This window comes from Eriocheir sinensis, chromosome 30, assembly GCF_024679095.1.
Source record: "Eriocheir sinensis breed Jianghai 21 chromosome 30, ASM2467909v1, whole genome shotgun sequence".
NCBI classification, from domain to species: domain Eukaryota; kingdom Metazoa; phylum Arthropoda; class Malacostraca; order Decapoda; family Varunidae; genus Eriocheir; species Eriocheir sinensis.
Genome location: NC_066538.1, coordinates 14,762,100 through 14,789,916, shown reverse-complemented (window position 1 = coordinate 14,789,916; position 27,817 = coordinate 14,762,100). Strand labels below are relative to the sequence as shown.

Genomic DNA, 27,817 nt, shown 5'->3' with positions numbered 1-27,817 from the left:
TACCGAATATGTTGCTTGTATCATCCTATCTGATTACTCATTTCTCTTATTACTAACCAATCTTATCCTTGTTGGGCATACGCATACACAAGATGGAAGATCAGTCTCCACACAGTAATCTTGCATTGCTCTAATATACTTTATTTTATACACAAATTTTTACAAGTAATGGGCTGATGACAGGAAATGTTATGTTGGCTGCACAGTTTCTGACTTTTCCAAACACACAAACACCCCATACAGTGATATATAGCATTGTTCCAGTACGTTACATACAGCTTATACCAAAAAGTCCTATGTTATCTACCTTTAGCTTTCTTTTCATTGTAGTAAAGTCTACATCTGTGTATGGTACAGAGAAACCTCACAAGTGTGGACACCCATCTGATGGCGACACAGCCAGAGTGGTTGTTCTGACTGTAGCTGTGTCTTCTGAGTGCTCCTTAACTGTACTCTGTCCCGGAACATATAAATAAGATAGAGAAATTTGTAAAGCGACATTAAATTGGCTTAGACCAAGTTCTATCTGAATGAGAATACTTATTTTCTTGTCTTCCAACCTTTTCAGATTTCAACGAGTAATGGAAACTAAGAAATCAAGGAATAACATGAAAAGAAACTGAATAGCAATAGTGCAATTTGTAGTCTATATTAAATTAACAAGAAAAATAGCCCTTTGGAAATCTATCAGTACCTAACAATGTTTTTGATAATTTTCTTTATTGAACTTAAGGTCATTCAGATGGTCATATTTGATTTTTGTTCTCATCAACTGATCCTGATCCACACCCAAGTTTTGATTGTACTTCAGCAGTGTGCACAGACATGATTTGTGGCCAAGACTCATTAAAATCTCACTTTTGAGGGTTCTCTGTATTACATATTCTGATATATATACTCTCTCTCTCTCTCTCTCTCAAAACAATAAATAAATAGATAATAAACTAAATAAATAATGACCGTAATATTAAATGGAGGACAGCTTCACCTGTTAGCATCTTAAGAATTATTAAAACAGCACTGCACCAACTACACCTCCAAACTCCCTCCCACCTGTGTTGTGTGGGGGGTGTCAGGTGTAAGCCAGTGTGACTAGTTGTGTGAGGGGGCACAGAAGGCTTAGGTTGATGGTGTGGAGTTTTGTTCGTTGAGAAATCTTTTTGTCATGGGAAAGATGATGTCCAAAGCAAATGTAGTTTTTTTCATGCACTCAGACCATTTATGTTAATTATTCCTTCTATTGTATTTACAGTACTTGTGTATCTGTCATCCAATGAACTGATAAATCATAACATTCAAGCACTAAGGAGGAAAGGCCACATTGTACTTGTCATTCATCTAAAAAAATCCACCTGTCCCCCTCATCCACGAGGGCTTGGAAACAGACCCCCGAACCCAATAAAGCGTTTCTGTTAACTGAAAGCAGTATAAAATATCATAAATAGCATCATTCATCAGCTACATGAAGAGAAGATGGCGCCACTATAAACATTTGCCTGAGCCATGACAGGCTGGGGCCGACTACCATCCAGGCCCCTCAAGAAAGCCTACCAGCACTATAGGCGTACACGTTAAAAAAAATAATAATAATAAAAAAAAAAAAATGTACTGTAATTTATGTGAACTTATTACAAACACAGTAATGCCCCGCTTACTCATCCAAAACCATCTTTCCTAATACACACAGCGCACCTAATACTTTGCTTTGTATACAAGCACCGTCACCCTCAGCACTTCAGCGCCACCACCTCGCCCTCGTCACATCGTTGCGAAGCATTGAGAAATGAAAAACGACTCGTACAACAATGCGATGAGGATGAGATGGTGGCAGTGATACAGTGAGGGCTGTGGTGACTGTAAACAAAGGAATGTATGACCTGAGTCATGCATGTTGGGAAAGCTAGTTTTGGGTAAGTTATGAGTTACATCTGGTGCTGACAAGCCTAAACCATCAGTAAATTTGAAAATTAATTCAACTATTCCGTGTGTTTACAACTGAGAAATACAATTAGTCAATGAGCGGACCCATTTCTTGCTCACGCTAATAAAGGCTCAGGAATGACTCAGTCTCTCGTCTAACTCATACTTTTCAGTGGCCTTCCACATGTTGTGCTTATTCTATATTTTCACTGTTTTTGTTTCTTTTATTGTTGTTGTTTGACTAACTGACCTCACGTCCTTTTATTCTGGAGTAGACCAAGTTGCTGAGTGGCATAAAGTTAGACATAATGGCATTTACTTAACAAAAATTTTCTCAAACTGTAACGTAAAATGAAGTTTTTAAGGCATTATGTCCGATTTATGTAAAATAATGGGTACGTCATGGCGTTTATAACCAATTAATAATGTGGGGCGGAGTATGACTATGTAGTCGTTACTCAAAGTTTAGGGCACGAAACCCACTTGAGGACCGTGAATATTTGGTGGTGCTGTGAAAATTCCATTGCAGCCACCTTTGTGTAATTGGAGGAAAATCCGCAAGTGTGCGGGTAGTAAACCAGCTGGGGGACAGGTTAAGGTTAAAAGAATACCAGTCATCCTTTTTGGTCAAGAGCATCCACCTTGGCAATTATCTTTCATGTTTTCAGGCAAGACATGTGTGTGTGTTTCACAGACCCACATCTAGACTAGAAAGCATAAGTGCCAAGGAAAGACAACCCCTCAAGTCATGATTTTTTTCTTGCCATCAAATGCTGCTGCTCCGCTGAACAAAATAAAAGTTAGTCTTTTTGTTCTGAAACAACTCAATTGAAAGGCATTCATGCAAGAGTTCCTCTCACCATCTTCTTAAATAAAGCAGTGTTCTCACATTTCCCTCACACGCACACATAAAAGTTGTTTTCCATGTAATACACCTACAGTATATTATGCACCTGTCTAGTTTCTCTCAACCACACACACTGCCAAGATTCAATGCAATTCCACAGGTATGTGATGAAGCAGAATGACAAGATATGTATCCATGAAGTTGAATAGGGTAATAATACTGTTCATTCCTTCTGCTGCCGCCACCGCCTCCCGTGACTCCTGCTGCCTCAGAAAGCATCCCTCATGTTCTGGAATGGACGGACAGCCAAGTCGACGGGCAGACGGAAGTTGTAGGGCGTAAGTCGATCCAGTGAGCGGAGGGCATCTTCAAACCCTGCGTGACAAAAGAAGACATGGAGAGGAAGGTACACCCTCATGGACACATGAATTTATTTATTCACCTAATTCCCACTGAATACTTCAAGACTCCATCTGTTTATATAGAATAATGTTCCATTCCACCCCACCCCCCACACACATACACACACCGGATGAAATCTCCAGTCAAGTGCTAAAAGTGTAGAAATTAATTATTGGAACCACTTTGACATAATAACATGCTCTATAAATACAGGAAAAGTGCCCTTAGAGTGGAAAAGAGGAAACATTGTACCAATTTATAAAAGTGGAGATAAAACTGAACCATTAAATTATAGGCCAGTCTCTTTAACAAGTGCAATGTGCAAGATCTGTGAAAGTATAATAAAAAAAACATTTAGAAAAGGGAAACATGATACATGAAGGACAGTTTGGATTTAGAAAAGGGAAATCGTATGTCACCAACTTGCTATGTTTCTACTCAAGAGCAATAGATGTGGTGCAAGAGAGAGAAGGATGGGCTGAATGTGTATATCTCGATCTGAAAAAAGCTTTTGACAAGGTTCTGCACAAGAGGTTAATCTGGAAACAACAGAAATGGGGAGGAATGGGTGGAAAGGTCGTTGAGTGGACAAAGGATTACTTAACAAGAAGAGAAATGAAAATGGTGATTAAAGAAATCAAACTGGAGGAAAGTAGAGAGTGGAGTTCTGGCACCAATAATGTTCATAATATATATAAATGATATGCCAATGGGTATAAAAAGCTATACGAGTCTTTTTGCAGACGATGCAAAGTTAATAAGAAAAGTGAAGACGGAGGAAGACTGTGAAGAACTACAAAAAGACTTCGATAGAGTGTATAGATGGAGCCAGTTATGGGAGATGGAATTTAATGCAAATAAATGCCATGTTATGGAAATGGGAAAAAGTAAAAAGAGACCGAGGAAAACATACAGGGTGGGAGAAGAAAACTTAAAGGTGGTACATGAAGAAAAAGATTTGGGAGTAACGATGCAAGACACACTATCCCCAGAAAAAACATATAAACAAGTTATTTGGAGAAATCTACAGGATGATGCAAAATATAAGGGTATCATTCCCTTTTATAGACAAGGAAATGATGATGAAAATAATAACAACACTGATAACACTGAAACTTGAATATGCTGCAGTTGTGTGGTCACCTCACAAAAAGAAAAATATAAGAAAGTTGGAAAGAACACAGAGAATTGCAACTAAAATGGTTCCAGAACTCTCGAATATGACGTATGGAGATAGATTGAAGGAGATGGACTTGACGACACTGGAACAATGAAGGGCGAGAGGAGATCTGATCACACTGTATAAGTTGTTAAATAAGTTTGATGAGGTGGATAGAAATAATCTTTTCTCTACTACGAGAATGCAGGGGCTGAGAGGACATGGAAAGAAACTTATAAAGGAACCTGTTTGAGTGACTTGAAAAAGTATAGTTTCCACATAGAAGTGTTAACACATGGAACAGCTTGTGGGAAGAAGTGGTGGAGGCGAGCAGTGTCCATCAAATGAAGGAAAGGTTGGATGAATGTAGATATAGAGACAGGACTATTAGAGCTTAGCTCGGGCCCAGTAGACTACAAATAGGTAAATACACACACACACAAAGTTCTGTAGTGTAGTGGTTTAGCAGGGTCGCCTCATAATAATAGGTCACAGGTTTGATTCCTGAGCAGAGCAGAGATGGACAGGCAGTCTTCTTCAATCCGTGCCATCTGTCCATCCGGCAGTGAATGGGGACCACACGCACACACACACACTCACAAACATCCCTAAACAACAATAGCCTTGTAACATATACACTTTATTGTTCCTCTTCATGCTCTTAACCCTTTCACTGCTAAACGCTTGCAGCGAGGGGTAGGCGTAATTGCTGGTGGTGCTAAATGCTCGCTGCGAGCTCCAGCCGCACTCAAATCTCCCGCGTATGAGTGTTCCAACAATATTTCTCACAACACAGGATTGCCAATAGGTGCACCTAACACCAAATGTAGGGTACAAACTTGGTGGAGGGACTGTTTTTTGGGCGCCATTAAAGGTAATGGGCTAAAGAGTAGCTTAGCCGGATATTTTGTTTTTATTTATTAATGATCCACGAGACATCCTAGAGTTAAATCAAAGTATGTGCTAATCTTTGTATTCATTCATACACACACTGGTAATATTTATGTGGAGTCTGATTCACTCATTAAAGTGAAATTCTATTGTGATAAACAGTCACAAATTCGTGTCACGGGTAAAAATGAAACTAGTAATTTAAGTTTTTGCCACCGTGAAATATACACAAAAAGATAAATATGAAAGCTCACGAAGTCACAATAAGTGACATCACCTGCTTTGCGCAGTAAAAGTATGCTATTTCAGGTATCTGACACCCACAATATGCCAGGCTGCTGCTGCCTCGGTCACAGATTATTGCCTGATTGTCACACTCAGCCCCAAAACTGTCTTCTGGGCTCCAAAAACAAAACTAATTTATAGTTATCGTTAAAAGAGTAAGATCCTGATGTTTCTTGGCAATAGTTAGGCGTCAGAAACCGTTAAATACTATGCTCTGAGAACGACAATCTGGCAACAATGGCTATACGTATTTTCATATTAATGTTCTGTTGTTTATTGAATGTTGTGTTCAAGAAAAAGAATACTCATAATTTTAGTTCGTTTTTGGTTAAAAGGATTCTTTACGAAATACAAGTATAACATTACCTTCTTTTACTTAGGAAACGTCCTGAATCCTGGATTGGCTATGGTATTGTTAGGTGCGCCTATTGAGTGGGTTCTCCACTAAATTTGGTGGAAAATCATACAGCCCAGCGTGGAAAATCTATGGACGAGTAACTGGTGGATGTTCTTGTCCAATATAGCAGCATTTTTGCATAGTTTCAACTATCACCTGACTGATGCTTTGACCAAACAGTTGTAAATATTGCAGTTGGAAATACTACCTTGCCAGAACCTTATGGAGAGATGTCCACAGTTGCCTCAAAATGGCTGATCATTGCGCACGCACTGATGTAAGTGTTCACATTCAACACTCCCTGAACGTGCATGTACATTCGCAAGAGAGGCATACATAACTGACTCCTATAGATCTGGGCCTCCTCTTTCCAATGGTGTTTTTGGTTTTTAGCTGTGATGAATAGTTTTTGAGATACAGAGGTTAAAAGAGACCCCCCATTGGGCTGCCCGACTGCGCCTGAGGGGATAGTCACGTCCCAAGCCCACGCAGTGAAAGGGTTAAGGTTTCCCTGAGTAGCCTTCTCTGCACTATCTTGTGTCCACACAACCACTTCACTAACCTGTCAGGCTGGTGTAGCTCCATGGCTGGTAGTATTGTTCCATCAGCGCCTGTGTGCGGAAGATTAACCGAAGCCACACCACTAACTTCCTTTGGCTGTTGGGGAGAGAATTGGCATGAAAGCAAAAGTTTTAGTATCATAGGAGGGAGAGACAAAATATTAAATGTAGATGGTACGACCTCATATGTGCAAAACAGAGTATCACCTTGCATAATTCTCAATCAAGATTAACATCTTAACCCATACAACCCCACACTGACAGCTCTAAAATGTCATGTATATGTGTAACGCTCAGCCCTGCTGACTGCAACGAGCCATCGCATATATGTGTAACACTCGGCCCCACTGACAGCACTGACGCGTCACCACTTCTGACCCTCTATCTCTACATAACGGTCATGGGGTTTTAATATTCACACACTTTATGAGTCAGGATGGATGCAGGGCAAGTAAACATTACTTGGCAAGATAAGAAAACATCATCACCATTTTGTTTCTTCTCAATTGAAGCCCGAAAGGGAAAACCTGGCAATTCTGTAATTTTTTGGTAACCTTTCCACAACTTTCTACAAACCTGACTGTAATGAAGCTTTTAAAAGTGTCTGATTTGTACAAGTTTTAGCCAACATCATTGTCTTCATTCTTCTTCACTCTTGGTAGAAATTAAAATAAATTTTGCTACACAAGACAGTATAAGAAACAACCCTCCATCCAATAACAAGCAGGATGCTAAGACCTGCTGGCAGTGTAGGTGTGCTGGAGTGCCTGGGACTACACCCTGACATCTACAGAAAGATGGTGATTGTGTGCATCCTCACCGCCTGATATTGGAGAGATTTCTCTTTGAAATGCATCATATAAATAGCAGTCTTAGTCATGATCTCACTTAAACAGGCTGCTTTCAGATCTTGCTTTTATTATTTAATTTTCCTATTTTATTGATACAAGAAAATGTAATTCTGCACTTGTAACATTTCATGATTATTTGCCAAACATGTAAGTGGTGTAAGGTACATTTTGTGCTGTGGGAGGGCTGTCTGAATGGTTGTTTTCAACAACATCCTTATAGGATTAAATTTCATAATTTTGCCATTTTCTTGTCATCTTAGAAAAAATCCAAGACAAGAATATCTTATGTTTTTTTTTTTTTTTTATCTGTTATAGATGACAAGATCACCCAGTCAACAACAAATCCCAGATGAGGAAGAAGCTCCGAGGACCAGCCAGACAATGGTGACTATAGCTCAGCTGCCTCCGACCAAGTCTTGTGGTAAACAATGTCTTAATGATTCATGCCACATTGCAAAGCAGGAGTCAGCAGAGAATGTTGATGGCACGCATGCATTGTGCAAGCCCTCCTGGTTATTCATGTTCCTTAGGGAGGAACTCCAAACCTCATGCTCAGGGAAGTTACCTCAGGCATGAAAGGTTTTGTACTCTGACATTATTCCGCCAGCTAGTGAATTTTTGTTGGTATTTGTCTTAACACATTACTAAATAACAATAAAATGACTCAATATGACTATTTATTATTCAACATTTTAAATATTGTATACAAAAATATGTAGTGGCTCTACTGAATGTAAACATGTTGGTAACGGACACATATTAGTGGACAGAATGTAACAAACAAGAAGTGCTGACGCTGGCTCAGGAATGGTGGCTTGCCACATGGCTGCCCACAAATAGTTTGTTACAGATTTATTACTCTACCTTTTGGTCAGCAAGATTCTCAAACTAAGTGAAGAGAGACAAAGAAAGAACAGACATGAAGTGGACAGAGGCACTTACTTCAGAGCAGACGAAACAAAGGCCTTGAGATGTGAGTCAGCAGAGCGTTTGAGTGGCGTGTGAGTGGAGATGATGGAGCCAATAACACCAAGCAGTGACTGTTTGTTAGTGACCACACCGCTTCCAGTAATCTCCAAGTTGAAGCTCTGTGGAAGCCAAAGAGAGTTAGGGGTGATGTTATGCACCAAGTGGTGATGTGTGGGTAACTGCATTACACACAACACAAATGTGTTGAAGACTGTTTACAGAAAACAAGCAGTAATATAAGTTGGAGAATAATGGCTTTCTTTCCACAGGCACTAGAGTAACCAAGGAGTCTAAAGATTAATTAGGAGAGAAGGATGCCTGCAAATTTGAAGACAGAATTCATGATAAGTCAGCCTCAATAAAGGGCAGCACCTTGACTCAAAAACAAGGCTGAACATGTTTGACCTTCCTGCACAACATGGGACTCAGCCAAGGCCAGCACCACACCGAGCCACTGCATCTCTTCAGTCTATTACTAAGCCTCCTAGACATCAAGTTGCCCAGAGTTACCAACAATATTGCTGCAACTACAGCAAGAAATGAAACTCCAACATTGGAATTTCCCTGCATATATTTCCTAGTGAGGCTAGATGATAAGGAATAGCAAAGTACCTAAGTTAGGATTGTGCTGAAAGAATAGACTTAAAAATGAGAGAGGACTGTTGGCTGACTGGTAATGGCTACTGTCTTTTTTTCATGGTTGTTAAAAAAAGTTCATTTAGTTGAGAGAACACCAATAGCCAGGCTTGCCAGATAACTTGAGTACAGTAATGCATTCAAGGAAACTAAGGAATGATTCCATGAGAGTAAAATAAGCTTTAATAACAGTACCTAGATCATTTTGTTGATCAATAACTAGATGTAGATAAAAGAGAGCAGGAAATTAATCAAAAAGGACAATGGCCCGTCCCAGCCAGTACAATACAAACTTGGTCTGCATTTACTGTCTGGCATCACTAGGAAACTATGCAGGTCAACACAAACGTTCAAGTTGCTTTTCTTGCTGGAAACAAATAATTACATACATGCAGTTTCTCCAACCGAAATATGTTGCACATTAAAATATCTCTTATACTATTGGGCATACTGGGCACTATTACAAAAAGAGACAGGTAAAAGTTCAGTTACTCATATACAATTTCTTGGCACAGTTTCTGTTGCTTTTAGCCAACATTAACACATATCTTGCTGCTGGCAGCAACCCCGCCATCACGATGTTGCAATGATTTGAACATGAATATCTCCAGTTTGCTGGTAGCCACCAGACAGAGAAGAGGTGGGTGTTAAGCTTGTGGCTTGAAGAGCGTAATTGCATCTGGCAGAAAGCCTGACCCTCATGGGGGCAGGCTGCAACAATATAGTGTTTTATGAATCTGTTGCGTCCTGACCCATTTTGGGGCAGGCCATCAAGATGGCTTTTCTGTGCATATATAGAGGGGTTGCACTAACATCACATCGCTTCGCTTTGGTTTTAGGAAAAACAACTGTCAGCCATTTTGGGAGGCAAGAGCGATCAGCTGAGCCCCTGCCCCCTGATAATGGCTGGCCTGTGCCTCCCATCTTCATGGTTATAATTATTAGACAATCTAAGTGAATATGCAAAAAATCTGGAAAGTGAGGCTAGGCTTCATTATACAACTATCCATTAGGCTGCCAAATGATGATGGACATACAGTATATACACTTATTATCAAACTTCAAGATATATTTGATGATAAGAACAATGAATATATGACTAATTTAACCCCGGGCATCCCCGGGCGGTGTTTAGTAAGAACATAAGAACGTAAGGGGTTCACAAAAAGCCCACTGACCTATACTTGGCGGCCCCTGTCTACCTACCGCGAGTGGCAGTGTAGCACCTATCAGTAACAGTAATAGATGAGCCACTAACACCCACACCCACACAGTAAAAGATGGACAATAACACACCCACACCCACACATTAATAGATACACTAACACCCACACCCACACATTAATAGATACACTAACACCCACACCCACACAGTAATAGATGGACCACTAACACACCCACACCCACACAGTAATAGATGGGCCACTAACACCCACACCCACACAGTAATAGATGGGCCACTAACACCCACACCCACACAGTAAAAGATGGACAATAACACCCACACCCACACATTAATAGATACACTAACACCCACACCCACACAGTAATAGATGGGCCACTAACACCCACACCCACACAGTAATAGATGGGCCAATAACACCCACACCCACACAGTAATAGATGGGCCACTAACACCCACACCCACACAGTAATAGATGGGCCACTAACACCCACACCCACACAGTAAAAGATGGACAATAACACACCCACACCCACACATTAATAGATACACTAACACCCACACCCACACAGTAATAGATGGGCCACTAACACCCACACCCACACAGTAATAGATGGACACTAACACCCACACCCACACAGTAATAGATGGGCCACTAACACCCACACCCACACAGTAATAGATGGACACTAACACCCACACCCACACAGTAATAGATGGACACTAACACCCACACCCACACAGTAACAGATGGACACTAACACCCACACCCACACAGTAACAGATGGACACTAACACACACACCCACACAGTAACAGATGGACACTAACACCCACACCCACACAGTAACAGATGGGCCACTAACACCCACACCCACACAGTAATAGATGGACACTAACACCCACACCCACACAGTAACAGATGGGCCACTAACACCCACACCCACACAGTAACAGATGGACACTAACACCCACACCCACACAGTAATAGATGGACACTAACACCCACACCCACACAGTAACAGATGGACACAAACACCCACACCCACACAGTAACAGATGGACACTAACACCCACACCCACACAGTAACAGATGGACACAAACACCCACACCCACACAGTAACAGATGGACACTAACACACACACTCACACAGTAACAGATGGGCCAATAACACACCCACTCACACAGTACCAGATGGACACTAACACCCACACCCACACAGTAACAGATGGACACAAACACCCACACCCACACAGTAACAGATGGACACTAACACACACACTCACACAGTAACAGATGGGCCAATAACACACCCACCCACACAGTACCAGATGGACACTAACACACACACCAACACAGTAATAGATGGGCAACTAACACAAACACCAACACAGTAACATGGCGGGGAAAAGCTGAGGAGCTCTCTTGCGGTAAATATGTGCCTCCAAAATGGCAGGCCTTTGCGGGGCAGCCGAGAAGTGATCAGCTGATCGCTGATGATGATGTCACGTGCAACCCCTCTATATGAATATAAGCTACTGTATATGATTTTTATTACAATTGTTCAACTGATTGCCTTACAATACAGTAAATTAACCAATTCAACTTGTATTTTTTTACTGGTAATGAAACCCATCAATTTGTCTACCGCGAAGAGTGTCATTCCAGAATATGGCTCTGGTGATGAAGATTTCTGTGGTGAATCCTACAATCCATCTTCAAATTATGACTCCTCATTGAACGAAGGATGGAAAATTGCAGCAAAAAGAGCAAAGAAAGTGTCAACCTTTTGTGCTGGCTGTGAGGGAAGTCCATTCATGTGCTGTCCTTCATCTTCTGCCTTTGATTAGATAGTTAGTGTAGCTTGTCACAAACAGCCTCATAAGGACCATCAGGTCTGCTGTTGTTTGTTCTTCCTTTGTGTTCCTTTGTGCCTGGATTGCTTCAATGTGAAACATCATGGCTAATATCATGCAAAGGGAGAACAATGAACTCAAAATATGGGAATGCACATTTTTTGTTTATTCATTATGTGTTCCAAGCCAAGGATATTTATGTGTTGTGAACAGAAAGATTTTTTTTTCTCATTGTGAATTTATTTTTATTTTTATTTATTTATTTATTTATTTTTTTTTTTTTTTTTGTCGATATTTATACTCTATGATGGAAAATTATAGGGGATATTTGAGGAAAATTTAATTTTCAACCACTCAAGTAAAAAAAAAAAATGTAATTTACCATATTTCATAAGTCTCAATTCCAGGTAAAATTGAAACGGTTTAATGGTCAATAAACCATATTCTTAAAATTGATTATCTTTCTTTAACCCTCTCGTGCACAATGATGCGTTTCCGCGTCATCAAGCGTAAAAAGGTCCTGGCACACGATGCCGCGAAACACGTCATAAAAGTTTAAAAAATTGATTAAAAATTTAATTTTTGGTGAAAGTTCGTCAAATTTGGAAGCGTCATTTGTTAGGATAAGTTCCTTAATGGTAACATATGGCAACCTTTCTAAGGAGCGTAGCTGAGGAGCATGGAGCGATTTTTAGTTGTTAGCCTACTCCGCTGGGAGAGGGGAAAATTAGTTTTCTTGGTGTAACTCGGGAACCAATAGGCATTTGAGGATTTTGAGGATACCATGAGAATCCTCACCAAATTCCGCTTCGAAACATATATTCGGCTAAAAAAGTTGGCCCACAAAATTTTGAGCTAGCGAGTGGGGAAGAGTTGGTACTTAGGATTTATTGTCTCCATTACTCTATACGGAGACTTGAAACGAGTTTGTATTGTTTATTTTCCTTCATTTTTATTTATTTTTATTTATCTAGTACAAGTCTTTATGAAGCCAATGATACCAAATTTATTGGGGTACAATATACCTGTGAGGGTAAAATACGTCCAGGAATGTAGAGTATCGCGGCAGCAAAAAAAGGCCGGTCGGGCCTGAGAAATGCATGGTGAGTGCAACAGAAACTTATTGGAAACTTACAGTGCGTGAGAGGGTTAATGCCTTATCCATAGAAAGAGAATCATTAATACAAAAAAATATTAATAAGTGCATCATATATTGGATAATTAGGACAGAAATTAGCATCAAAATGACCATTGGTGGGTCAGGCTGCCACAAGGGAATAAACCACCAGACCCACTGGTGGGTCAGATCGCACGGTATGTGTTAAGAGAGGGCACCACTATACCGTTGAAACTTTAATCATCCTTAACCCTTTCACTGCTAATCGCTCGCAGCGAGATTATCCCCCCCGGCACACTCGGGCAGCCCAGCAGGGGGAGGGGGGGGTCTCTTTTAACCACTGTATCTCAAAAACTATTCATCACAGCTAAAAACAAAAACACCATTGGAAAGAGGAAGCCACGATCAATAAGATTCGGTTATGTAAGCCTCTCCTGCGAACATATAGGCACGTTGAGGAGGTACTACCTGTGAGTGTGACTGGCGCCCACAGTGAGCTTTTAGCACCACCACGCTAGTGCTCGCTCTTTTAACCTCTGTATCTCAAAAAACATTCATTACAGCTAAAACACAAAAACATCATTGGAAAGAGGAGGCCAAGATCTATAAAATTCGATTATGCAAGCCTCTCCTGCGAATATACAGGCACTTTCAGCAAGTGACGCTAGTGCTCGCTTTTTTAACTGTTATATCTCAAAAACTATTCATCACAGCTAAAAAACAAAAACACCATTGGAAAGAGGAGGCCAAGATCTATAAGATTCGGTTATGTTAGCCTCTCCTGCAAATGTACAGGCATGTTCATGGGGTGTTGCCTGTGAAGACGTACATTCGTGCATGCGCGACGGTCAACCATATTGAGGGAACTACTGAGTAGATCTCTTGATGGGGTGTTGGCAGGGTAGTATTGCCAACTGCAAAATTTACAACTATTTGGTCAAAAAATCAGTCAGATGATGAAGCTATGCAAAAATGACGCAATATTGGACAACAACATCCACCAGTTACTTGTCTGTAGATTTTACACACTTTTCTGCGCTAGGCTGATATGATTTTACACCAAATTTAGTGGAAAACCCAATGAATTGGCAATGCTGTGGGGTGAGAAAAAAATTGTGTTGTTACACACTCGTACGCAGGAAATCTGAGTGCGACTGGCGCTCGCAGCGAGAATTTAGCACCACCGGCAAGTTACGCTAGTCCTCACTGCGAATATTTAGCATCGAAAGGGTTAAATGCTAGAATGCTTCAGAGTAACCCTGCTCTAATGTGACTGGGTTGGTGAGGACGTACACCTAGAACCTAAAAAATGCAAGCTGAAGTTCATTTCTTCAATACTGCAACTATGCAAACATCCACACACACTCACCTGGCTCAGCCTCCGCGCGGGTGTGTGGTTGTACTGGTGTCCCTTCTTGAGGTGGTAGTACTGCAAGATGAGGTCCCAGGCGTGCATCAGCTTGGATGGGCGGTGGGAGGGGGGGTGCGGCAGGCAGCTCAGGAATGGCACCAATGACTGGCTCTGACCCACCTGAGGGGAAAAAAATTATATAATGTACCTTTACATAGTTTATCATGTGGCTATCATACAATGAATTTCACGCAAGTCAAAATTACGTAAAGCAAGGTATGATTGTAATAAAAATAATTAGTTCAATTCTGGTGATGGGTAACATTCAATAAAATAATAATAATAGTAATAGTAATAATAATAACAACAAAAATAATACCCTAGGAGCCTAAACAAAATCAAACTTAATAAAGCAGAAACTGTTTTCCACTGTTAAGACATACTGAACTGTGCAAATAATTCTGTATGATGGGAATGACTAAACAAAGACACTGTTGAAGCGGGCAGTGTCCATAAAATGAAGGAAAAGTTGGACAAATATAGATTGGGAGACAGGACTACCTGAGCTTGAGTTGAGGCCCTGGATATTACAAATAAGTCAATAAACACACACACACAGAGCCTGGGGGTGAAACTTACTGGCATGAGTCCATGTTGCATTAAGTCCCGAAGCGCAGGTGTTAAGTTTTTCCTCACCGCCATTGTCACCTCAGTCCGCGCCCTGCCCAGTCCCGTCCCCTCGGCCTCCCCTCCCTCCACCTCTGCCTCCGAGTCACTGGTCTGCTCACTGTCTCCACTTGGGTCAGGCCGGATGGCCTCTTCCACATCCGCTACTGCCACCTCCAGGGCAGCACGGAGGTCCCTGAGGAAAGGAGAGGACGGGGTGAAGAGGATGTAGTGGGTGATGGGTGAATCTTGCAGCAGTATGAGGCAGGGCAAGGACTAAATAGTAAGCTGCCCACTATATGTTACTTCTAAAAAGAAAACCAACTGTAGACAACAGAAATTACGGTTTGAGTATATCACACTGTTGGGAGGCTGACTAATTCACATCACTATTACACTACTTATTACTGTTACTTGCAAACTGAGTAAAATGAGTCCTTGGTATTTGAAGAAAGCAGGGTAGATAATAAAGAAAGCTATGATTGTGAGAGGAGGCAGTCCCTGAAACAAGATTGTATTAACATGTTCCTCTGAGAGCTGCCACCTTTGAGGGAAACAGACTGAAAATTTCAAACACTTCAAGGCTTTATGAATGTGGATGAATACCAAATGGCACTGAACTTAAATGTAAATAATTAAATTCAGACTGCACCAAATTCTTCCTCACCAATACTATTGTTAGCGAATGAAATATACGTTTACCTTTAGTAGTTCAGTGAAACAAACTTAATTCATGTAATACCAAACTTGACTGCCCCTACTTCCACCTTAACCCGGTAGCAGCAGGGATCATGTTTCTTAATGGTCCCTCCAAGCAAGAAAAATGAGACAAGATCACCCCTCACACAAACCATTTCATAATATATATCAAAGCATTTGTGATCAGATCATGTAACATCTATTTTGGGGGGTTTATGTCATGGCACAAATTGGGCCCGTCGCTGCTACACGGTAAAGCCACAGATTTGGCCCGTCGCTGCTACCGGGTTAATGCTTGCTAAGGTTTAAGGACAGATCACCTATTCTGGACCACAGGGATTGTGCTGTCTGGATACCTATGTAAATCTATATAAATCTCTCTCTCTCTCTCTCTCTCTCTCTCTACCCCCCCCAGCCTCACCCATAGTGGCTGCCCTGTGCTGTCTTCTTCAGGGTGTTGCGACGGAATTTGCTTCTGCCATTCTCGCCGCAACCAAAGGACAGCATGTTCAGGAGGGTTGTGACGCGGTCCACCACGCTCGCTGTGTCTCGCCGCAGCTGGGGGAAGGCACGTAGTAAAGGCAGAGAAAACCACCACCTCAACAAGCCACTGTTTTTATTATCATGACAAATTATCCAACACATTAGCCATTTAAGTGGTTGAGTGCACCTTTTTTTAAACTACTATTTCCCCATTTATCTCTAACAAATGTAACTTATCGTTTTCTTGGTTTTCTCATTATTTTTAACATTTTTGTAAAACTCCTAAAACCCTTTTGTGGAAAACATGGCCTCTGTATCGATACCTTTACCCACTTTTTCTGATCAATATTGTCATCTTTAATCACCTGTTCAGCCTCCGACCTCTGCTGTTGTTTTTGTTGTTTCCGTTGCTCTGCTCTTGTCCGTTTGTCTGCAGCTTGTGGCTCCCCATCACCCCCAGCAGTCCTCGGTGTGCTGCCCAGCACTCTTGAGGGGTGCTGTGTCCCCCTCACGCTCCCTCCTTCCCCTGAGGTTGGAAAAGCTATGATGATTCACAAGAGGAAAAGAATGTAGAGAATTAAATTTATGATAGTGTGGATTATCTTGATTCTCTCTCTCTCTCTCTCATACATGCACACAAGAACACATGCATATACGCACACACACACGAACACACAAACGCATGCACAAATACACGCAAAAAAATAATCCAATTGCAGTGTGTAGGGTGTTAAATGGGATGGAGAAAGTGGACAAGGAAGCTCTAATAACATAGGACACAAGAGAATCAAGAAGCCATAGAAGGAAGCTGAAAGAGAAAGCCTATAGAAGAGACATTAAGAAGAACAGCTTTCCACAAAGAGTAGTGGAGGCCTGGAACCGCATGGAAAAAGATGTGATCCATGCAAAGATGATTCATGAAATTTAACCCAGTAGCAGCGGGGATCATGTTTCTTAATGGTCCCTCTAAGCGAGAAAAATGAGAAAAAAGCCCCCCCCCCCACACAAACCATTTCATAATATATATCAAAGCATTTGTGATCAGTTTATGTATCATCTATTTTGGGGGGGTTAAATCTTGGCACAAATTTGGCCCGTTGCTGCTACACGGCAAAGCCACAAATTTGGCCCGTCGCTGCTACCGGGTTAAGGTCAAGTTGGATTATAATAGATATAGAGACGGGCAGCATGAGTGTAATTCCTTTGTCGTATACCACAACTTGGTAAATACACACACACACACACACACACACACACACACACACACACATACACACTCACTCACTTACCTTGGAGGAAATCAATGAACCTTTCTAGGTCTGAAATTTGTGTCTGAAGTTGAGACACCAATTGCTCTTTCATCTTGAGTGGGTTGATCAGCTGAGGTGCCGCACAAAGAGACAGAGGAGAGACAGAGGAGAGAGAGAGAGAGAGAGAGAGAGAGAGAGAGATATTAGTCATTAGTATTGTTGTTAGTCTGTGAATCTGTGATGAAGACCACCGTTCCAGTATTAGTGTCACAATGCATAACAGTAAATGTGCAAGGTTAGTTTGGAAAATCTGTATCGTTCCCATCACCACCCACACCACTATAAGGGCTGCCACTGCTATCATCATTTCCACCACTTTTGCTGATTATGTTGTGGTTGCTACTACTACTATTGCTACTACTACTACTACTACTACTATAATAATAATATCAAAAAGCAAATATAGGGTAGTCCAGTGCCAAGAATATCTCAATGCCCACTCTTTTCGGTTAGTCTTCCACCGCTTGAATTTTGCCGCAATTTTCCCACTCTTTCTATTTTCTATCTCTGCTTTCATGTCTCCAACCCTCCCATGACCCCACTGCACAAGACTTTCTACTTTAGCTCATCCCTATGCTATCTGAGTTCCTTATGCAAGGGTTGACTAGCATCTTCATTCTTTCATCCCTTTCGATGGTAAACTCTGAGATAGGCTTCTTTCACTTGTACTTTTCTTTTCCTTGGACTTAAATACATTCAAGAGGGAAGTATTAAAATCATTCTCTAACCAAATTTTGTTTCCCTTGAGTTGCCTCCTTTACTGAAAAATAATTATCACAGAACTGTTACTGTGCACTAAGCCTGTTTTGGTCACTACTGTGTTACGAGATATTGCCTTCAGCTTCACAACCATTCCCACTTCTGGCAAGATTTCATCATGTCACATTTCCATCAACTTTGTGTGTGCTAACCCCCTACTGCATCCCCTTTCCACTGAGTGACTATAAGCTCATGACAAATAAGTTTCCCATGCATACCCAAGGATATATGGAGACTACAAGAAATCAATGGGCTTGCACATGGTAAGTAGTGGGCTAGTTGTTCACCATCTTCTCTCCCCATGCTTGGCACATGCAACTGACTAAGCCAAGAGTGTATTAGTAAGAGTAAGGTAAAGTTGGGGGCATACTCTAAAGCAGGACGTGGCCTCGGTGCTCAGCTCAAGTGCATTGGCCCTTGAGCCTGAAGTTAAGTTAGCAATTTAATATTATTTGGTTAATGGACAAACTCCAACCTGCCCCCACCACCACGAGCACCACCGCTGTTGTCATCACCACCACTACTCACCTCCCTCACACCGCGGTCAACTTGTCGCCGCAGGTCCTCTAGAGTCAGCTGGTCCATTTCGTCCACGTTGAGGTTGAGTCGGTCCTTCAGTTGTTCTGGAAGACAAGATTTATCAGTATGAATACTGCCACTGTTACAAATGTTTTACGGAATGAATATCACTTTTTTTTTTTTTTTTTTTTTTTCCTCTCTCTCAAAGACTTACTGCTTCTGGCAACACCTTCCAAACTGGTTGATAACAGAAGAAATGTATAGATACTGCTTATGCAATTCTCTACCTCCTCGTTTCTGACTTTTCCTCAGACACTACAGTTTTTTTCATTGAGGCAAAAATACACCTGCCTGCAGAAGTGCCCTTTTTCCACGTAAAGTTTCTGCCAGCTGACTCATTAAACATATGATGTCCATATAAATCATTTTATTTGAAATAATTACCAAGTAATGTGAACCAACTAACTCAAGTTTCTCCCTCTGATATATTAATGTCAATTAAAAACATATTGAGTTCAGAGATTATGAAGTAATGTGCATCTGTCTCGATTGTTGATATCAGTCACCCAAGTCAGCAGCAGATTAGCATGTGTTTGGATGCACACTCTGTCATATGTATTTTTTCATATATTTTAACACACAGGGTAAAAAATATAGCAAATACAGTGAGTGAGAGAATAACATGTAATGTTTATACCACTATTTACAAATCCTTCCTTAGGAGATCTGCTCTTATATCGCACTCTATCTGCAATCTGAGTATCACTGTATTCAGGAAGATTCACTGAATGAAAAAAAACATTTCATTTTTAAACCGATTCCCTGACTGCTGCAAATATAAATTAGTAACATGTGGTATAAACATTAAATATTTTAAGTTGTGTTTTAGTTGTACAATCACTTTTTAATTTAATGAGGTCAACAAAATTTGTCTATCTTGTGTAACAGATGACCTAAGATATATGAATATGTTCTAAACCTGCACGAGTGTGTTAGGCATCAGAGTCATCAGACACCTCACCCACCAACAGCCAGGCAGCAGTGACCCTACTTGCTCGGCTAGGAGCTACAAATCCAGCTTGAGTGAATGGACTAGAGTGAAGATTACAAGCCAGGGGAATAAAAAGCTGGATACAATGATCAAATCAACTGCTTCTGATCCACTTGCGTGCACATGAATAATGATTTGGGATAAAGGGGACCAGCTCCCATATTTACACCTTGAACTAGATGCAAAATGCATAAAATAAAGCACCTATGAATGTGCATCCACTGGAAAATTTAAAACAAGTGAAAAGTAATTTGTAAACAAATGAAGAGAAAAGAATGTGAGGGGCACTTAAACTTTCCCTTTAAATGCCACTTTATCTTGATTTTTTTTTTTTTTTTTTTTCATGAAAACTATGTCCTATTTTTTTACCGACTGTCATAAATAATGCACCATTCAAAAGAGCTTTGAGATAAAGACTAATGGAATTCATAGGACAAATGATGCAACCCCAAAATCAGTAAGCCACCACCACCACACACTGACCTATGATGACCCGCTGCCGCTCCATGACCTGGGCCTGGGGGGGGCCGCCCTCACCCGTCTCATACACGTACAGCTCCAGGTCATCAAGTTGTTGCTTCAGCTGGGCGATGAGCTCTTTCTGTCTGTTCATTGTGCTCAAGTCCTGCTCTCCCTCGTCTCCTTCCCCTTTGTCTCCTTTGGCCTGCGGATGGTTGTTGGAATATTACCACACTGTTCATTCTGATCCTAAAGCATCAATCCACATTTCTCTTCTGATTTCTCTCCTCAAGCTTTACTTACTACTTGGTGAGGGCTTGGCAGAAGAGGTTCCATTCATTCCTGTCTATACACCATCCACCCTAACTCTGCTCCTTTCACTCTCCTTCTCATGGATATTCTAATACTGTTCTCCCATTTCAAGAGCTTATGAAGACCTTTCCCCTGCATCCAGCTCATTTGCCTTATCCATACAAATTTTTGCCATCCCACTCTCTCCCCTTTATCCAGGAACCAGACAAGTGTGGTATCTTGGACAACTTAGCCATTTCATCTTTCATTCTTTCACTGTTACACCTGATATGCCACCACACCTCATGACTATGCACCTTTTCATTGTTCCCTGCGACTTTTCTCATTTAAAAGGAAACTTGACAACAACTTATCTTATCTGATTGGCTCTTATACCTAATCAATATACCAACCTCATATCTAACTTGTGTAGTGTCGTGATAAGTATAGTCATATTATAAGCTTGCAGTATCTTTTCTTACTTAACATTCACTCTCCATTAGATACTAATTTCCTTTTTTCATTTGTTCCCAGGCTATCTCTTGCCCGGTTCTCTGGCTTTCAGAGAATCAAATCTTAGACTTCTTCAAGACTTCCTCTCTTGTAGTACTCTTCTGTCCATAAAGTCACACTCATCCACACTCAGTTCTGCATCGTTACTTCCACCATGCCATGCAGAGCTGAGTAATTGACAATGAAAGATGTACAATTTCCAGCAAAATATCAAAACATCCCCATCCTTTACGGGTTAAATCTCATGCATTTCATTTTTTCACTCATCAGTTTCCTGATCTAAATGAATATGATTTTTTGACATGAAATGCATCTGCTCTCATTCTTTACATTGTTTAGGTCAACGTTAACATGCTGGACTTGCCATCATAATGTTGTGTATTCAGCAATCTGCAGTGTTGCAACATGAGGAGAGGCTTAGCTTTCCTGTAACTAGCAGGCTACATGACCTTAGACGCCAGGCTCACAGTACTGCTTCAACACTACTTCCACTCTTCCATTCACATACTTTTTGAGCTAATGCCATCCTTCTCTTATTCTCCTTCCTAAAACCAATTACACTACACCATCCTCAGTAGACATTTTATTCTGCAAGTACACGCACTTCAGCTGTTCTTTATATTAGCTTATGCCTCCATTCCCTGAGAGACAACTGGCAAGAGATGAGCAAGACAAGAGGTTCCTAAAGAATCACTGATATCTGACATAATCTAAAAAGAAATATTATAAAATGCTGATAGGTTATGCTACTTTTACATTCCTTCCTTTTTTCTCTCTTTTTTGCAATTAGACTGACTCCCTACTCAGAAATCTGCAAGTTATAATCACCATTATATTATCACAGGCATACTCACGGGTAGACAGACAGTGGTGGGGTTCCTGATGTCAGGAATCCCTCTGTTGGCAAACTCTTCCAGCTGTGTGAGCAAAGCCTCCTTCTGCTCTGGGGAGGCGTCCACAATCTGCTTCAGCCGGAACTGTACCTGTGTGTGGGCGTGGAGGGTGAGGGAAGGGGGAGAGGAAACACCATGACATTTTGGTCAGTATCATAAGACACTTTCGCCTCTCACATCTACTATTTCTAAAGGTCAAAGAGAGGATCAATTGGGTTCTAATGAGCGTTTCTTTAGGTTCACGGTACAGAAGAAGGGTCAAGGGGTTAACCCACTAACCTCTCACCTCATACTACAAGGTGCATGCATTTTCCCTTTTCAAATTTCTTATTGGTACCGAACAGATACAATCTCTTTTCCATTGACTTAGAAAATAATCTTCATGTGTAGACTTGTTGACTCCACACCCCACTGCCAGCTTATTTACAGGGGTGCTAGACTGACCTCCTGCTGGCACATAGGTTTGGTGGGCTTTGTATTGGCTACTTTACACCACCGATTCATTACTATTGCACTTGCCTTCACAACCCACCACTTATTACACGAGGTGGGTGGTGGAGGGATATCATGGGGGTGAACTTTGTGCTGCTTACTCTATATAGCAGCTTTTACATGGGTGCAGCTTTTCTAGGGGGCTAAATGTATTCAACTAAACATACAATAGATTTGGAGGGTCAATATATACAGATCGCCATCTACATGAGCTTACGCTGTAGTTGAGCAGAGATAAAGGGTACTCAAACATTTTAAAAGTCTGGCATCAGGTTCTGTAAAGCCTGGTGCACCATCACCCTTTCCTCTGCAGATGTGAGATAAGGGCTGTGAGGAAATATGAGTCAGTACACCACCCTCACCCAACCTCTTACCTGGGCAAAGTGTGAGGTGAGGGCCATAAGAGAGTTGCTCAGCTGATCCTGCTCCTCTTCCAGTTGTCTGAGTCGCTCCCTCTCGGCCTCCCCCACTCCCCCATCGCCTCCCTCACAGCTCCTGTCTCGGTGGTACCTGCAAGGAGGGGAGTGGTGAGAAAAGAATTGTTGGAGTGAGGGAAATACAAATGGAAATAAGAGAATGGGAAAGAATAAGAAAATGAAATGCCAGCAACACAGCACTGACTCTTACCTAACAAGCCTGAAAAGTTGCTACTGACTTTTCATGAGCTTGCAATGTCTGTTATTTAAATTTTAGAGAGGCAATTCAGTTTCTTAAGTTTGCTACAGGTTATAATAACTTCTGGTCAGCCATTTGATTTTGTCACAACTTAAGTGAACTTATAAGTTTGACATGGGTTTAATGCCCTTAACCCGGTAGCAGCGGGGATAATGTTTCTTAATGCTCCCTCCAAGTGAGAAAAATGAGAAAAAATCACCCCTCACACAAACCATTTCATAATATATATCAAAGCATTTGTGATCAGATTATATATCATCTATTTTTGGGTGTTTATTTCATGGCACAAATTTGGCCTGTCGCTGCTACACAGTAAAGCCACAAATTTGGCCTGTCGCTGCTACACGGTAAAGCCACAAATTTGGCCCGTCGCTGCTACCGGGTTAAGCCAGCCAACTAATTTGCCATGGGTATATATCAAGTTTTTCCTGCCTGTCATTTGATGTGTCATGCCACATAAGCTTCTCAAACTGCATCTTGACCAATCAGGCAAATAATTAGCTATTTTGTTCAAAGTCTACCATTTGATTCACAAAAAGAAAACCAAGATTCTGAAGTCAGCCTAAATCTTTAACTTGGCCTGAGAACAGTGAAGCTCCATTGACTTACCATTGAAAACAGTGAAGCTCCATTGACTTACCATGAGTCATAGCAGTTTCCATCTTCCTCCTGGTCATCAGGAGCGCCCAGCGGCGGCCAGCGTTCACCCGTGGGGCGCCCCTCGCCGTCCCACCAGTCATCCTCGGCCTCCATGCCCACCCGTCCCGCACCACTCAAGCCCCCGTCTGACAGGCTGCCGTCACTCTTGCATTTGTGTGCTGCTGTTGTTGTCGATGTTTTGTCAAGTGTCATTCCATCCTCACCAATCATGTCGCTGCTCAGATCATCTCGGTCAATCACGTGGTTGCCTAGATGTTTTCGGCCAATCATTTTGCTGTCTGGATCCTCTTGGCCAATCACATGTTTATTTGTCTCTTGCTGGTCACTGAGGTGGCTGCCCAGACTGTCTTGGCCCTTCAGATCACCTCCCAGACCATCAGGCTCCCAGGCATTACGGTGAGTCCTTCTTTCTGCATCCATGTTCCTGTTGTTCTGGTTGGGCCAATCTGTCAAGTCTGCTTCCTTCAGTGGCCTGTCAGGTTCATCAGAATACCTGGAGCCCCCCCGCCCCCCCCTGGTGAAGTCTGGGCGGTCAGGGACATCAGGGCATGAGAGGGGGAGGTCCTCGGGCATGTCATAACGACTGTGTGTCTTGATCATGTCCAGGACGAGGTCATCAGCTGCCATGTCTGTGGTGGGAAGACGATTAATTTGGTGAGACAGACTGCAGGATTGACATTTTTTTCTGGGCCTGAGACAAGGTAGGTGCAAATCAAAATACATAGTGATAAATGCAAGCAACAAGCTGCCCCAGAAGTAAAAGAGATGGAAGAAAAGACACTGGTCAAATTCAATACCAAAGGGTGTCCTACCTTCTGATATATATACATCTCCAATGCGTGATAATTATACCTGGAACTCCCCTGAGAGTTTGATTAGTAACTTAACTTTGTTTTCTAAAAAGTCAATAATAATATATTGATCCTTGAGCAAACATATCCGATTTAAATGGTTATATATTCTATAACCACGTCCAATAAATTTATGGAGAACCTAACATAACTTTCTTGGTCTTATCTGTTTCCCTTGTTATATCTTTCTCCAGCAGAACCTCCACCTCCTCTACCACCCCTTGACTCATTTCCTCAGTCTCGCTGGCTAACGTTCAAACATCCTGTACACACTCTCCCATCCACTCTCCTCTTATCACAAAATTTCTGAGAAATCTCGTCACCACAGCTTGAATCCTTAACCTCAGGCTCTGGTTCCATTTTGATATCTTACTAGCATAATTACAGTTATATATCTATACTTCTGTTTCCAGAATCATTTCATGCACATCTCTCTTTCACAACACTACATTTGCCCATTAAAAGCTCCTTGAATGTGTTTTTAACCCCTTGACTGCAGATTTCCTGCAAGAAGACATCACCAAGCTACATGAATGGAACAATAAGTGGCTGCTACAATTCAATGAAGAAAAATGTATTCATGCACCTTGCGAGAGGATATCCAGCATACCAATACCACATGGGAAACACTCCACTATCCACCACAGAGGCAGATAAAGACCTGGGACTATATGTTACAAGGCTACCAGTGAAAGCCAAATCCAAGCCAACTGCAGCAGACAAATTAAGTTCATCTTTTCCAATGAATAAGTGAGATAAGCTTTGCACTGCAGCAATGTTGTCAGAGGCAGCGGAGAAGGCCATGGGTATCTCCATATTCCCTGAACATGAAATGCCTTTTTACCCCTGATAGTGAACTCCACCGTAACATAGAGCAAAGACGTAATGCCAGGATTAAAATAAGGACGGAAAATAGAGATGTAGGAGGCAAAAATTAGGTTTAAGTATTATAAGTATAGATATGTGCCGCCGGAAACCCAGGCAGCAACAGTTTCCGGCGGCACTTATATCTATACGTACTTATAATACTTAAACCTAATTTTTGCCTCCTACATCTCTATTTTCCATCCTTATTTTAATCCTGGCATTACAAAGACACTTCTTACTCAATGAGCATTGGTGTTCTGTTCACAATCAGGGATCACCGAGAAAAAAAGACATTTTATATTTATTGGGATAACATTGGGATGACTAGGATAAAAAGACACCTAGCGCTTATTGAGGTAAAAAGACACCTAGCGCTTATTGAGGTAAAAAGACACCTAGCGCTTATTGAGGTAAAAAGAGGTAAAGATTCGTTTTAGGTCCGTGCCAGTATCTCATAATCTACTTTATGAAACATCACTATCTCTTCATATATCTTTTCTACAAACCTTCAACAGTCATGGAAACGCTTTGAAAATCCAATTCAAGGACTTTTTTTTTACTCCTGAAAATAGGGGATAATGTTTACGAAAGCGCGTCGCCTCCTCTGGCGGCGGCCGCGGCCAGCAAGCCGTAAAATAGCTCGCAGAGGGTTTAGGGTCGGGGAGCATATTTAAACTACTCCAACCGAACTTTACGACCTACTAACGGGGGGGCTGCGCCCCCCTCGACCCCCCACCCACATGTATATGTGACTTATTTCAGCGAGGAGGTATTTCACGCAACACCGGCTGCAGCGTCGCCGCTGCCGCCGCCAGAGGAGGCGACGCGCTTTCGTAAACATTATCCCCTATTTTCAAGAGTAAATAAAAGTCCTTGAATTGGATTTTCAAAGCGTTTCCATGATTGTTGAAGGTTTGTTGAAAAGACATATGAAGAGATAGTGATGTTTCATAAGGTAGGTAATGAGACACTGGCACGGACCTAAAACAAATCTTAACCTAAAAAGACACCTTCCGTATATTGGGGTACCACTGGGGTAAAATGACATGCCCAGGAAAATTCAAGCTCAGCAGATGTAACATGATGCTTTCCCACCCTATCACTGCCCTCCTTCCTGCCTCTCTCTTCCACTTCCCTCCTTTCTCCTTTCTCTAACCGCTGAATGTTACACGCCAGATTTTCTCATGTAAGCCCTTGATACACTGACCCAAGTACTGACAGCTGCCTGGACACCCACACACACACAAAGAACAAATAAAACACCCACACAGACACATAGCAACACACACACACACACACACACACACACACAAATAAAACACCCACACAGACACATAGCAACACACACACACACACACACACACACACACACACAACTAACAAATAAAACACCCACACAGACACATAGCAACACACACACACACACACACACACAAATAAAACACCCACACAGACACATAGCAACACACACACACAAATAAAACACCCACACACAGACACAGCAACACAAAAAAAAAAAAAAACACCCAGACACATAGCAAGTCACACACACACACACACACACACACACACACACACACACACACACACACACAGAACAAGCCCAAAGCCCCCTACAGACCAAGATAAACACCTGTCCTTCACCAATAACCGAAAAATAAGGTCAAAACACAGCCACGTTGGTCACCCCTGTGCGTGGGCGGGGTGACGTAGGGACTGTTCACACCTCACTCCACCCTTATCTCTTATCTCCCGGGCCGTTATCGGGTTTAAGGAGGTGGACAAGTATGTGTTATCGCCCCCGTGTCGTGTTACAGGGAGGGTTGTCTCACCTGACGGGAAGGGGAGAGGAAAATAGAGGCGGCCACTACCAGGTGTTAGTGAAGAGCCATGGTGGTCTGCTGGCTGAGTGGTAAGAGTGGGCAGGTACCGGTATTAATGGTACCAGCTAAACAGTACGGTACCGGTACCAGACAGTTCGGTACCGGTACCAATACTGACCAGTCACTCACGTTCCCCCGCTTTGTTGCCAGATCTACCGAAATATAATGAGATTTACAGAAATTTTGATCTCAGAAATAATTTATCAATCTCATGAATAATTTGTACATTGCTTTTCAAATTTTCACCAAATAGTTATAAAAAAATACTGATATAATGCTTTTCAACTTAATTTTATCTACATAACATATCACAAGAACCAC

General features: G+C 41.7%; 1 protein-coding gene across 1 annotated transcript; it reads right to left on the bottom strand.

Annotated features, from left to right (window-relative positions):
* Nucleotides 1-120: 120 nt before the first annotated feature.
* Nucleotides 121-27,598, bottom strand: LOC127005620 (RUN domain-containing protein 1-like). Its single transcript, XM_050874599.1, has 14 exons — nt 27,446-27,598; nt 23,876-24,524; nt 22,935-23,070; nt 22,030-22,158; nt 20,396-20,576; nt 18,871-18,965; nt 17,563-17,653; nt 16,639-16,799; nt 16,212-16,348; nt 15,065-15,287; nt 14,444-14,605; nt 8,255-8,400; nt 6,464-6,558; nt 121-3,142 (listed from the first exon to the last, which is right to left on the bottom strand). Exons 2-14 carry the CDS (start codon nt 24,520-24,522, stop codon nt 3,036-3,038), a joined length of 2,310 nt encoding a protein of 769 aa, XP_050730556.1. The 5' UTR covers nt 24,523-24,524; nt 27,446-27,598; the 3' UTR covers nt 121-3,035.
* Between the last annotated feature and the right edge of the window lie 219 nt (nt 27,599-27,817).

Bases quoted from the DNA above. Each gene is read 5' to 3' on its own strand.
- LOC127005620 (XM_050874599.1), bottom strand. From the start codon at position 24,522: ATGGCAGCTGATGACCTCGTCCTGGACATGATCAAGACACACAGTCGT. The intron at 16,800-17,562 runs GTAAGTGAGTGA...TTCCAACCTCAG, and splicing joins GTTCATTGATTTCCTCCAAG to GGGAAGGAGGGAGCGTGAGG. The intron at 16,349-16,638 runs GTGATTAAAGAT...GCCTTCCCCCAG, and splicing joins AGAGGTCGGAGGCTGAACAG to CTGCGGCGAGACACAGCGAG.